The 14,780-nt window shown below is 39.8% G+C and overlaps 1 protein-coding gene across 1 annotated transcript in view; it reads left to right on the top strand.

The window, feature by feature from the left end:
* Positions 1-14,780, top strand: part of LOC124722121 (importin-9) — a 147,894-nt gene that overhangs the window by 116,510 nt on the left and 16,604 nt on the right. Inside the window, exons 15-16 of the mRNA XM_047247326.1 lie at positions 9,945-10,220; positions 10,754-10,920. Of these exons, the coding sequence (XP_047103282.1) occupies positions 9,945-10,220; positions 10,754-10,920 (443 nt within the window). The remainder of the gene's footprint in view (positions 1-9,944; positions 10,221-10,753; positions 10,921-14,780) is intronic.

Genomic DNA, 14,780 nt, shown 5'->3' with positions numbered 1-14,780 from the left:
CAAATATAACTCAGTGGTGATGCAGCCAGACTGACAATCAGCATTTACATGTTGAAGGTTGTGCATGGAGTGTGACAATCACGTAATACTAAAGTCTTTATCTCTTGTAACTATACTGAGCGAGGTACAATTTTGATGTGTCAATTTTGTATGTGCTTCTATTCCAACTACAGAGACAAAAACTGGTGGAAGAAAATCTGCAACATCACAACCAGTGCCTGACTAAAAATTGGAACATAATGAAATAAATTAGTGCCATAGGTAATTGAATCTCTGTTTTAATAATCACATAAATAAGTATAAAATTGACATGGAAAGTAGTTTGAGGGCAGTGGGCATACTTCCACCTGGAAAAAGTGGAACAAACAATTGATGTTTGGTATTACATGTGTTTGATAGTCATAAAACTATTTTAAAAAAGAACAATGTGTAAAAGACATAATGGTATGATGATTGTCATAGAAATTGTTATTTCCTGGTAATATTACAAATGAGTATCTATTCAAAATTGTGAAAGAAAACCAAATTACAGCAACTGGGGCAGGGCAGGGAAGGGGCAAATGTTAAACTTCTGCAAGGCTAGTCACAAAACAGGCAGGACCACTTCAAGAACATTATTCCACTGAAGCACCTTGTTTAGTACCTTCCTCCTACACTTTAACCTGGAACAGTTTTCACTACTAATTGTGATATGCACAGTACACACACCTTGCACTGCAGCACCCCTCTCAGGTTGGTGGGCATCTCAAGTGGTAACTTATGGCTTGGGCCTTAAACTGGTCCTGCAAATACTGACAGTGTCAAAATATTATATAAAATAAGAACTGCTGAAAATGTTGAAGATTTGTGGGACAGTTTAGAAAAAGTTAATCAGGAAAGTATCTATTTAGTTGTGCGAAGAAGAGCAGGACTAAGAATTTGATCTTAGGTACAGATAGAAATGACATCAAGCATGGGTTTAAGTTCATGAGTATGAGTTTGTGTTGATGGCAGAATGGGGAAGGAATTGGCTGTGGCCATAGCAAAGGAACCATCCTCATATCAGACTTAAATGATTTAGGGTAACTCGAAAAGCCAAATAAGATAACTGGAATAGGATCTCTGGCAACAGAAGAGATTGCTAAGTGATCAATGAAATCAGTTCACCAAGAAACATGTGAAATTGACGTAAAGATGACATTTATAGAAAACAAGATTCAATACAGAATAAAGGTAATGCTTGGCAACAAAAATTGATAATTACTGTTTGTGAAGTGAAAGGCTTCTTGTAGAACCTGAGATGGATTTTGTGTGTGCGCATGGTGTTTAGTAGTAGCTGTTAAAGACTTTTGTAAATAGAAAAGCCATACATGTTACTGCATACGCAGGTGAATTGTCATATGAGATGTCTGTGTTTATACAATGTGCCAGAAAAGCAGAAGTGTTCTAACGTTATGGCAAATATGTTGTTGAAAAAATCCAGCTGTAGTAAATGGAGCTCACAGGTGATTCACATTACTGAATACAGCACATGAAGTATTTTCTGGAATTTTACATCAGATGAATATGGGAAGGAAATGAGATTAAGAAAAAGCATTTGTTGACAAATGCTTGGTAATAAAGCAGGTAATGGAAGAACACAATGGCGTAACAGAAATACTAGTTTATATTTCATTGAACTGACAGGCAGTCAGTAATAGTGACAGAAAAAAAGTTACAGACTTATGCAAAGAGGAGGGGCTATTCATCATTACTTATAAATGCTTTCTAAGTTTGTACAAATTATAATTTTTGTAGATAAAACTGCAACTTGAGCCAGTCTACCACCACAAAGGCATTAGTTTGTTTATACTTCTACTGTGTTAAATATTCTTTAATTAATAAATAGTACATAATTAGCAGAAAATGATAGTCTTCTTCTGCACAAATTTTATAAACATTATTATTTAAAAATAATTAAGAACAGAAAACTCCTGGCTTTTATTGTACTTAATTCCAAAGGAAACATTGCTGTAAATGAAAGAATAATAGAACTGGTTCATTGCTTTTTCTGAAATCATCTACAAATTTGATAATACAATAAAGTAATGATATTGGTAACTTGGTGTTCTATCAGAGGATACTGGCCTTATCCATTGGCTGTGGTTTAGTCTCAACTTACTATTGTAACAATATGATCTAGATCACATTATATAGTAGTTTGTTCTGCTAGCAATTTCTGTGTTCTGTGAGGTGTGTGTTTGCTGCCGAGGCCTTTGCGAAAGGGTGCAGGCACTGGTAGTGGGCATTTTGTCAAAGGTTGAAGTATTTTGATGTTTCAAGGAATTTTCAGCATTCAGGAGCATCAATTTAAGATCAACCACATAGCACCAGAATGACATATCCAAATGTTAGGAATCAAATTTTGTGTGATATGTGTAACTATAAGAATGCTTGGGAAGAAGTGAATTACTTACAGTGTTGTTGATATTTCAGTAAATCAACTGAGGATATGGAACACTTTCTTTTGTAACATGTCGCCATCTTCTTGCACAGATTAAAGTATTCCTCATCTAAGAAAAACACATTAATAGTAATTAAGCAGGGTTTTGTATTGTGATTTGGAGGGAAAATCCACCAAGATGAGGAGTGCCACACTAACTCCAACAAAAGGAAAAAAAGTGAAAATTAGCAAATCATATGCACATTATGATCCTAAAAAAGAAATTAGACAAATGTGATTACTGTTAAGACTTCTGTGTTAAGGACAGACAGTAAATCAACATTTTTACCAGGACATTTTTATCTTAGAAAAAGAACCACTTTGTGAAGCCAAGCATCATATAAAAGTAGTTGCTGCATCATGGTATGCCTTTCAACAATGCACACTGTTTAATTTTTTGACAAACTCAACTACCTTATCCCTCAGACTTTGTTCCTTACCATACTGTCTTCCTGAATCCAACTACTTATATTGGAAGACATTTTTGGTACAATAGGAAAAACCAACAACAACCCAGGTGATAACGATTCCAGTTGCATCGCACCAGCACTACTGCAGAGTGTAAATTGAGTTTGTCATGTACTGTGTGCCTTCATTAGGAGATTATCTTATTAGTTCATTTACAGTCTTCAGATATTTGGATACTGTTCATAGATGTTTTGGTAGCTTGATGATATATTGTATGAAAATAATAAATAAATGTATTGTGGCTGTCAGCTTCATTCAAGTGTGTAGATGTGGAGCTACAGCAGCAGCTTGCATGTCAGTGCAGTGAACCTTTCAATTAGAATTATTAGGCTCAGTGGGATCCTCACTCTTACCTTCAACTTCCAGACCACCTTGCCACAGAAAGATTTGTAGTGATCTGTGGAAAACCAACCCAGCTTACCGAAATCAGTTCTCTGTGGTGCTTGAAAATTAGTCCCATCAAACTTAAATATAAACTAATACACGTTATGATTTTAAAAAATTTTCAGTGACCTCATATAATAATGTATTTAGAATATATAATCCAAATCGTAGCTTAAATTAGCTTTATAATCGTGTATGATCTCGGCTTTTAGTGTGTATTGAAAGCTCTGTATTTGAATGATTCGAGGAAACCTTGGGATGTACTAGTAGAGTGTATCTTTTTGAAATTCAGGGCACCATTTCTTGTAAACATACAAGTTGCAAAAAAAGTTCTTTAAATTCTTGTGGGCATTTCAGTTGGGAATGTTCAGAATACAATGTGCAATAAAGAATTTTGTGTTCACAGTATTTTATTCACAGATAGTATATAAATGAGCTGGATATGACAGCAGTTGCAACATTTTAGGCTCCAGTTGTTAAAAAAGACCTTATTTGTGCAGAGCCACAGTAGATATGGTAAGTGAATCATAGTCCAACAAGGGCAGTCCTAAGGAAATTAACCATACACCACAAAAGTGGATAGTGTAGCAGTACAGGTTCTGACCAGGATACAGTTGGGAACAATAAAAAAAAAATTGCCGTTCTGGATACAGATTTCAGAAAATCAATCATGATGTAGGAGTTACACATATTCTATGGAAAGAAACTGCTGTGTGACACTTATTTTCAGGAGCATCCAGTAGTAAATAAGTTTTGTGTGGTATGAGGAATTTATTTCCACAATGAATATGCACCTGAAGAGATGCATGTGCCCCATGTGGGGGAGTTTTAATTTAGCAAGGAAAGCACAGACGCAGTTGATGTGCTAGTACTGCTATTAGTTGATTGGTCCGACATGGGCTGTAGTATAGAGTTGACCATCTGGAAGATTGGTAACACTAAAGCCCATTATACACAGGGCATGTGAGCTTGCAAGATTACATGTGATGCACCATTTCTGCTGGCACCTACCACGTATATGATACTCTTTGCACAACATTCACGCGTACAATTGCTAGAAGGCGGAATAGGATGGATCCTATTCTCATGCAAATGTAGGTGCTTTGCCCATATGCAGACACAGAGTGGGGAGCACAGTTGACAAATGGGGCAATGTTCTATGTGTATTGTGTATCTTGCTCCCGATCAGTGAAAAGTAGTACAGCAGGTTCTTCATCTCACAAAAATTAATGCGTGAAATATCTGCAATTTTCAGTAAGTATTATTTGAAGCTTTATCTCAGTTAAACAATTTATAAAAAGTTGCTGCTATTATAAGGAACTCCTCAGTTGTTGGAGTCTGCAAGAAAGAAGTGAAAGTTACAGGAAACAAGTACTTTCAAATGCTTATCCCTCAAAGAGTTACGGATTTCACAGCATGTGTGTCTTATCGGGTTAGACACTCGAAACTGACGTACGGTGCTCAAACTGAAAAAGCTCTTGTAAGATTTGCCAGTTGTCAGGAATAACAATGTAACTGTTAACCCAGAAAGGAATAAAATATGAAAATTTTCAGTTAATATAACTGATCAAGCAATCGTATGAAAAAATATACACACAAAATTAGTCTTGCCAATCTGCATGGCGAAATTGCTTCCCTCCTAATGCTGTATCTCAGGTGAATATTTGGCTCAATGAAGAATGACAGCTTGTCAAAACAAGCTGCATCCATTCTTACAAAATTTTATACAGTAGTGGATCCTCCAGCCTCAGCTCCTTCATCAATAAGGAATAGCAGTCCTTTTCCTGGTCCCAGCAGCTTCTATTTTTTGCCACATTTTTCTTCAGATTTTTTCTTTATGGTGAAAGCCACAACTATGCTAATAAAAGCCAAGGCGATATCTTCTTCAATTCTTTCTAAGCCTTGTCTTCTGGAAGTATTTAAACAGCTTTGAGGCCACTTACAAATGTGAGCAACTTATAGTTCCATACAAACTGCATGAAAACAATTAAATACAGCATCATAGTGACTGTCTAAAGTACAAATAAATGTAGTTTCCTTAGAAAGACATAAAATACCCGAAAGTCTCGAAAGTGAACTAAAGCCGTCGATTCACGTGCTGGAAGTTGTCAACAAACACAGCAAACACGTAAAGCAGACGACGTGACACACTTGCCGTATAAACGCTTTTGTGGTTGGACGTTCTATCACATGGAGTGCTGCAGTGGACTACTTTCTTGTGAGAGTCTTATGTCTAGTGTAAAACAGGCTTAAGGAAGGTGGCACACAGGTGAATCCAGTCTGTGATTATTGTTTGAATTCCTTTGTATTTTAGCATTCAACCCCTCTGGTTGTCCAGATGATGAAAATATCAGTGCATCAGAACTACACTAAGAACTTTGTCCTGAGATCCCCCTTCCCATCCATGCTTTTTTTCTGACAACATTGGCTTAACAATCCTGTTTCCAGTGCAAATATCCATGTATTTTGGTGTGCGTTTCAAGTAATAGTTGTAGAGTATAAAATTACTATGAGGAAGTAGTTACCATATGCTTAATTTTATGCAGTTGCTAGTTGTGGGAGTCTTCAGCAGCAAAGATGTGTACGGGGAGAGTGTTAACCTTAACTTTAGCAATTGAGGGGTCAGTGCAACAGTGGTCTAAGCCACTTTTTCAAGAAATAAACAGACGGTCAAAGTTATACAATTGTGGTTTTTCTTGGAATTTGGAAGTCCCAATTTTTTTGGTAGTGATGTATTCCATAATGATTGGTTAACTTAACGACAATGTTATAAAGTCTTTTGTGAATTAGTTTTAGAAATAGTGCAGTTTGTATGAGGCACCTGCAACTAGTTTTCTTGGTTAGACCACTGTTGCACCGACATTTTTGTGTACGTGAGAAAGAAGAGAAAATGTTGTTTGAATAAATGTAATGTAATTAATCATATGTTCATCCTAATAGTTGTTTTACAAGTTTTAATCTGAATTTAAAGTAACAATACATTACACAAAGTGGTTATGTCAATAAAATAATTAGATTATAAACTTATCATTACAAGCAAGAGCTTTCTTTTTCAGTATGTGTTTAGCAAGCTTGCACAGTAGGCCTACTATACATAATCAAAAATGTCTTCACTGTCATTCTCCACAATATGTTGCATATTTTCATCTTCCTCAGTTCTATTTTGAGATACCAGACTACTATAAAATGAATGGTGAATGGATGGAACAGATTTCAAAAGGTCATTAATATCTTTGTTTCTTTGGGTTTATTGGCCTGGGGTTGGAATATTTTGGTACTAGCTGAACATGTTGTAGTTAAAGGATGTGTTTATTCTTTCTCCTTTCCACCGAGCGAGGTGGCGCAGTGGTTAGCACACTGGACTCTCATTTGGGAGGACAACGGTTCAATCCCGCATCCGGCCATCCTGATTTAGGTTTTCTGTGATTCCCTAAATCGCTATAGGCAAATGCCGGTATGGTTCCTTTGAAAGGGCACGGCCGACTTCCTTCCCCGTCCTTCCCTAATCTGATGAGACCGATGACCTCGCTGTTTGGTCTCTTTCCCCCAAACAATCCAACCCTCTTTCTCCTTTGTCCTTTAACTATATTCATACAAGCACCTTGCTCTATACTGTCTGAATAACAATACCTGACACAATATTTCCGTGGTTGTTCAACGGACTTTCTGCATTGAAATGAGACTGAAAGCACCAGGTTCTTTATCCTCAATAAATTTACGATTAGTTATTTTATCAGTTAAAGGCTTTGAACTTACGAATTCAACCTGTTGCAGTTCAGTTACATTAAATTTTCTTTTACCTATCCTAGTATATTTTTTATAAGATCTACCCACCAAGCAGGTGTATACACACATCTTTTCAATCTCTCTCTTCTCTGCGAGCCCAAAGTCCCTATCACAGGGTAGGTAGCTACGACCTGATACTAGATACTTGTGAACTATTTCCTTGACATATTGTCTGTGAATAAGTTGCAGTCAAAAGCATACTAAGGATATATTCTTATTTTGAGCAAAACAGTTATTAGAATACACGATTAATTTATCAATATTTTGAAGATTGTTAGAAGCATATTTAAATTAAACATTATATTATTTCATCAGCACCTCGTCCTGCAATATGTTCTTGCCATACATACATGTGCACATCATCTGAAGTACAATCATGCACACAAAAATTATAAGTCCACAACTGTCTCTTGTTGAAAAATTCACTAGTGTGTAGATGGGGAGTAGAAAGAGCTTGTTGTAAATCGAATGCTATCACTGTCACAGAACTGTGGTCTTTAGAATAAGCTGTATCAGTCTTTGGATTATTATATGCCTGTTTCATTTTTAATTGATACAAATCTCTTCTTGGACGCTATCTTTTTCAACGTCTTCCTGCGCATGTGAAAGTTTTAATCGCAATGAATCGCACACCTTGCATGTGTCAGTAGATGGTGAGGAAAAGAGAAGTTGATACTGTTAATGAGTATATTTACAGGGATATTTTAAATACAAAATTCATCAAGATTATGTTCCCATTTCATCCAAATAACATAAAGTTTATACATCATAGCTGCATTAAGACCTTCAGGCAAATACTTTGTTTGGAGCAGAAGCTCTTGAATGATGATTTTCACACAGTGGAAAACTATTAATATGATTTACAACTAAATTGGACTGATGATCACTAGTTTTCTTGGGTCTATTTCCATGTCTTCCATGACCATCTTGTTTTGGTGTTCTGTTAGTCTGTCTTTGTGAAACTGCCCTCGAAAGTCTACCATTATTGATTCCAATCAAAGATATGAATGCCTGTTTGCAAACTCTTTTATCACTACCCTCTAACGAAATATAAAAATCACGGATGTGTGGTCTCCTGCTCTCATTTCCACTTGCACCACATCTTCTCTTTGCTAGGTTTACTTTCACACATCCACCAATATATGCATTTTGTAAACTAAAGTCACACATATTCCAAAACCTTTCGAACACTGTTTCGCATTGTTCATCATTGAAACGTGCATAACACTTAAGTTGACGACCACATGGTGGGCCTTGTTTACGTTGGTGGACTTTCTTGCCTGTTCTCCGTACATATTCTTCTCCTGCATTTCTTTTCCTCGTCTTTACATTCCTGTCCCAGGAATGTAAATGCCTTGCCCTTTTCCTTCCACAGTTTTCCACTGTTTCTCCATTATTTTCGTTACTTGAGAAATGACTCTCGCCCTTAATGTCAGCCATAGTTGATGTTATTACATGTGATCCAGGTACTGACCTCTCATTGGCTGTTTGAGGTTGGACCAATGTTGCACTCAAACAAAAGTTTGTTCGAGTGAAGAAATTAGTGACTTTTAAATAATATATATGATGTGGTGTTGGTGTATGCTACATGATAGAAAGGTAGTTCACCTCACTAGACAACAGATGGCACCAATATCTCATTTTCTGTATTGGAGAGGGCTAGACCACTGTTATGCCGACCCCCACAATTCATCCCCTCTCCTTTCTATTTTCACTTGCCATTTGTTTTTCCACAGGCAGCTTTTTAGTTTTATCTCTATATTCTCTTCTTATTTCCACTGGCTTCTGTTTTCTCACTTACACCCATAATCTGTGTTTGATAACTAATGCTCAAGTATATTTCATTACTGGGCATACTAGAATGGGGTGTATAGTTTCTGCTGAAGGTGAATAACAACAACTAAATATTAATGGTTGGATGAGGTGTTATTAACTACATGCATATCTCTACTGCTCATTAAAGCTGCCTCAGAGATGTTATCTGGATCATATTGCAAAGTTTATACAAGTTTCCTTTGTTGCTAATCACTGGTATCATCTATTCTTCAATTTTCAGTTCATTTTTCCCGTAACTTACACACATCAACTTTTTCTCATCAGTTGTTGCAAACTTCAGTGGTGAACTAACATGTTCACCACTGGAGAACTGTTCACAATTCTGAGTTTTTATTCTAAATATCCATGCAACCGCATGCGATAGAAACAGTTAAAAAGCACCAAGGCTTCCCAGTAGGGAAGAGAGGATGACGAATGTTGGGTCTTCCATATGTCCCCAGTGTTGCCAATCTTATGACCCTTAGATATGTGATTAGCTTCTCTTGTTACTGTTTAACATTATATGCTTGTGTTGGTGGGTAAATATAATGATTGTGTTTACACCCAGATGTTCACCTGAAGATGTGGTTGTAATGCTACTAAACTTGGTGATAATCCAATAAAAAGAATTTTCATACAGCTGAAGCAGTTTCCTAATTCCCATAATGCATTTTTTGGAGTTGTAGTTGCCCTGACTACATAGTCCCATTTGCCTTGCAGTGGCATCGCCCGTGATCTACGTCCTAGATGTAATTCATAATTCCTAGTTATTTTCTGAGATAACTTTCATATTACAAAGAAATCTCTGGCTCTGAAAAGTAGCAGTTTTGCAAATGAGTGTACATGTTTTTGTTGTTAATTTTGTGCCTTTTCCCCCCATTGGCAGTCAATTAACCTCATATTTTTAGCAAACCTTCCCTTAAGTGCTTCACAAGATGTAAAAAGCTTTTAAAAGGATGAAGTAAGTCTGTTGATGGCTCTGAGCTACAGAGACTAAAGGACTAAAGAACTTTGGCTTCTTTTGTTCCAGAATGGAGGAGAATGTTTGAGGGCATATGTATCTGTCTCTCCTGATCAAGTCTTCAGTTACCAAGATGCAGATGGGCAAACTGGATTGGGTTACCTTCTACAGACAGCAGCTGTTTTGTTGAATCCTGCTTCTACAGAGTTCACAGCAACATCTGTTGGAAAGTTTGTTGTGACTCTAATATCAAAAGCAGGAAATATTCTGGGTGAAAACCTAGATTTGATTTTGAAGGCTGTCCTAAGTAAAATGCAGAGAGCAGAATCAATAACAGTTATACAGGTAAGAATGAACATTCTAGCATTTTAATAAGCATAAATTGTATTTTGCTATGACCAACCTGGTGCCTTTCCCCAGAAGCAATGAAAAAGGCAAACATGAAGGGTTACTTCAATAGCAGGGGACAAGTTCCCCTAAGGTTTGGTCATTACTTGGAGTTATTGATGTTCTGTTTGACAAGTTGTACTGCAAAGGTCTTTCTCAAATGAAACCCTGCCAGAAAGTTCTTGGTTCCCATGCTATGTTACAATCAGTTCAACAAGACAAACTTAATTGGGTTAGTATGACAGATTGCATAGTTTTCGCAAAGGATTTAAATCTTATTTGTTTAATATCTTGCATCTTGGCAAGCAAAATTGTGTAGAATTCGTATTTCAGTTGGCAATAAAGGTAATAAGGAAACTACTAATATAATGAATTTAAGTACCTTAGTGGAAGTCTCTCTCTCTCTCTCTCTCTCTCTCTCTCTCTCTCTCTCTCTCTCTCTCTCTCTCTCACACACACACACACATTGATGTTTGGTAATTACATTACAGAGCCTTATTATGGTATATGCACAACTCATCCATCATCAGTTGGAACCAGTGTTAAATTTTTTATCATCTGTTCCTGGCCCAACTGGACAATCTGCATTACATTATGTGCTGGAAGAATGGAGTTACCGCCACAGTTACTTCTGTGGGGACTATGAGGTGAAAGTGAGGTAATACATTGTGCTTAGTTTAGTCTTGTTAATAGTTGCATAATACAGTATAAGTAGAAAAGTTTATAGAAGTGAAGCACCACACAGAAAAAGGAAAATCATCATAGAATTGACTGCTGAAGACTATGCTCAAGTTTCATAAAATAAGCTAGGGAAGCAAGGGTGTAATTTAATCAGATTTTTCAAACAGGAAAGTCTTCTTTCTGATTAGTTACCATATTGCTGCCATGTTAGATGTGTTATAGTTCCATTCTACTTCTATAATGTGCAAGTGACCTGACTGCATATTGGAGGGTATTTCTGGTACCATTGACTGTTACCTCTTTCCCTATTCCACTCACGAATGGCATGTGGGAAGACTGACTGTCGGTAAGTCTAGCCTTAACTTCTCAGATTTTCTCATTTGGTCATTTTTTCAAGATGTCTGTGGGAGGGATAAAGAGATGTTTTGTCAGACTCTTCCCCAAATGTACTGTCGTAAATTAAATACTAACCTCTCTGTGGTGCACCAACACTTCTCTTGTAACATCTGCCACTGGAGTTAGTGTTCAGTATCTTCATAACACACTTGCACTTATTAAACGATCTTGTGATGAAACGCACCACTTCTCATTGGATCTCTCCCTACCTCGCTGACTACCTCCCTACCTTGCCGTCTGTAGGTCCGGGGGTTAGAATAGGGCCAAGGTATTCCTGCCTGTCGTAAGAGGTGAGTAAAAGGAGTGTCTCACATTTTGGCCTTTCTGTGATGGTCCCCTGTAGGCTCTGACCTCCATTTTCAAAATTTTCCCGAAGAGCGAGCCAATTGGGGAAGGGCGCCTTACATGAAGCATAGTGTCCATTATGCACTGAGACCTCTTGCATCCTTCATCAATGTGGATCTGCATTTCTGCTCATTATCCAGCTGTTCAGTGAGGTCAGCCTCCTGGGTGCGTTTTCCTCCATCCTCTGTGCAGTATTGCTTTCCGCGCTGTCAATGATAATGGACGATTTCTTAGCTCGTTTGCACCTGATATCCAGCACGGTAGCCAGTCCATTGCGGTGGGGCCGCCATGTACCCAGTTGGTTGTAGCCCCCTGACTTCACAGGTATGGCTCCACTGATGCCTGTGCCGTTAACTCCCCACGTATGTCAAGGAGTAGATGCCTGTCACCCTGTGACATCGGGACTCCTGGTTGGAGTGGGTGGCATCAGGGTGGATGACACGCCATTAAGTGTAGTACGTAATCTCTTGCTGGTGGTCAAACACCAGCACTCTCTAAGCGGTCAGGGTCTAATTTCAATGCTAAGAAATACAACCGAAATCATTCACCCCCTCCTGCCCCCTCTCCGTGGGCACACCATGGGAGGAATGCCAGGCTAAGGATGGCAACAAAGCTTATTCACCCCGGTACCTCATATGTATGAAAGTTGATGGGGAATTTTCTTGTCGATGAAACATCAGTTTTTTGTGGAGCATTTAGAGAACAAGTTTGGGGAGGTGGAGGGCTTGTCCAAAATGCGGTCAGGATCAGTCTTGATCAAAACAGCATCCTCTGCCCAGTCACAGGCACTACTCGCCTGTTACAAGCTGGGGATATTTGTGTTTCCATCGCGTCCCATAAGAGCTTAAATATGGTCCAGGGTATCATATTTCACAAGGACCTTCTTTTGCAGTCTGACAATGAGCTGCAAGCCAATTTAGAGTGGCGAAGTGTCAGTTTTGTCTGGCGCATCCACCATCGTCCGAGGGATAATCAAGTAACCACCGGTGCCGTCATCTTGGCCTTCGAGGGTGATACATTACCCAAGGTGGTCAGGGTGGTGATCTACCACTGGGACATGAAGCCTCCCCTGACGTGGTGCTTGAAGTGCTGCAAGTTCGGCCATATGTCTTCCCGCTGTATTTCCAGCGTCAACTGTCAGGATTGTGGATATCCTTCACATCCCAATACTCCCGTGCCCCGCCTCCCATCTGTCAGCTGCGGAAAGCACCATTCACCTTGCTTTCCACACTGTAGGATTCTCCAGAAAGAAAGAAAAATAAGGGAATAAAAGACCCTGGACTGACATACCTACACAGAGGCTATGAGAAAATGAGAGGCTACATCCTGTGCATATGAAGTCAACCTACGCTGCTGCTGTGACAATGGTTCTACCCTCTTACATTCTGCCGCATACAGTCGACTCTGAGCTGTCAGATTCCATCTGCTCCCTTGATGGTGGGGCACTTCTCTCCCTGTTGCTCCTGCACAACCTACTTCAGGAGCAGCACCCCCCCACCCCCCACCCCACCCCAAAAACCATTGGGGATGTCAGTCCCCACTTCTCAGTTGGAGAAGTATAAATATTCTTCAGCTCCTCTCACCAGAAAGGGATCCCTTCGGCCACTCCTTTCCCAGGTTCCTACCAGTGGCAAAGCTGACACCCGCCAGTGGCTGAAGCAGCCACAGGTTGCTGGTTGTGGGGCTTCATGGTCCTCTTAAGTCTCTGAGACTGAATCAGTGAAGCCCTCCCAGCTGGACAAACCTATGGAGCAGCGAGATGAACCTAAAAAGAAAGATCCCTAAGAACGAAGGCACTGTGTGGCACCCACACCACCACCACCACCACCACCACCACCTACAAGCTGTGTGTCAGAGGATGAAGTGGAGATTCTGGTGTCCGCGGAGGACCTAGATCTCGCTGGGCCCTCAGACACAATGGGTATCTATCACACAGGTACTCATCTGGTAGCAGCTGGTGACCCTGAGGCGTAGACTGCCTCATTGAGTGTTTCGTGCCTTCCCAGTCTCACGATCACATAATCCTCCAGTGGAATTGTGGCAGTGATTTCCACCAACTGGCTGAAATATGGCAACTGTTAAGCTTCACACATGCTTTCTGCCATACTCTCCAGGAAACCTGATTCCCGGCAATGCGGACCCCTGCCCTCCATGGCTGTAAGGAATATTACAGGAACCATAGCAACTAATAGTGTCAGGTGGAGTTTGCATCTGTCCTGAACTCAGTATGTAGTGAACCTGTGCCCCTTCAAACCCCTCTTGAAGCTGTGGCTGTCAGGATAAGGACAATGCAGGAAGTAACTGTCTGCAATGTATATCTTCCTCCAGATGGTGCACTCTCCCTAAACCTTTCCTACTTTTGTGAGATTTTAACACACACAACGCCTTGTGGGGTGGCGTCCTGCTTATTGGCCGAAGTAGGGAGGTCAAAAATTTACTCTCATGACTTGACCTCTGCCTCTTAAATAGATTCCCCCACACATTTCAGTGTGGCAAATGGCACATATTCGGCCATTGAGCTCTCAGTTTGCATTCCTGTCCTTCTCTCATCTGTCCACTGGAGAGCACAGAACGACCTGTGGGGTAGTGACCATTTCCCCATCTTCCTGTCACTCCCCTCGTGTCACGCCCATGGATGCCTACCCAGATGGGCTTTAAACAAGGCAGACTGGTTAAGCCTTCACCTCTGCTGACACTGCTGAACCTCTCCCACATGGTGCCATCGATGTTGTTTAGCAGGTCACTACGACGATAGTTTCTGCAGCGGAAAACATGATCGCTCGTTCTTTAGGGTGCCCCTGGCGAAAGTCACTCTTGGTGGTCGCCGGAAGTCGCTGAGGCAATTAGAGCATCTGCAAGTTTTGCAGCAACACAAGCGGCACCCTTCTCTAGAGCACATAATAGCCTTTAAGCGGCTCCGTGCCCGCGTTCACCATCTTATAAAACGACGGTAACAGGAGTGTTGGGAGAGGTACGTGTTGACTATTGGGTGCCATGTCACTTTCCCAAGTCTGGACAAAAATCAGATCTCTTTGGGTACCAGACCCCAACAGGTGTCCCTGGCATTAACATCAATGGCATGTTATCTAAAGATAA

The sequence above is a fragment of the Schistocerca piceifrons genome, chromosome X (assembly GCF_021461385.2).
Source record: "Schistocerca piceifrons isolate TAMUIC-IGC-003096 chromosome X, iqSchPice1.1, whole genome shotgun sequence".
In the NCBI taxonomy this organism is placed as follows: domain Eukaryota; kingdom Metazoa; phylum Arthropoda; class Insecta; order Orthoptera; family Acrididae; genus Schistocerca; species Schistocerca piceifrons.
The sequence above is the reverse complement of the archived record's forward strand: the minus strand, read 5'-3'. Positions and strand labels throughout refer to the sequence as shown.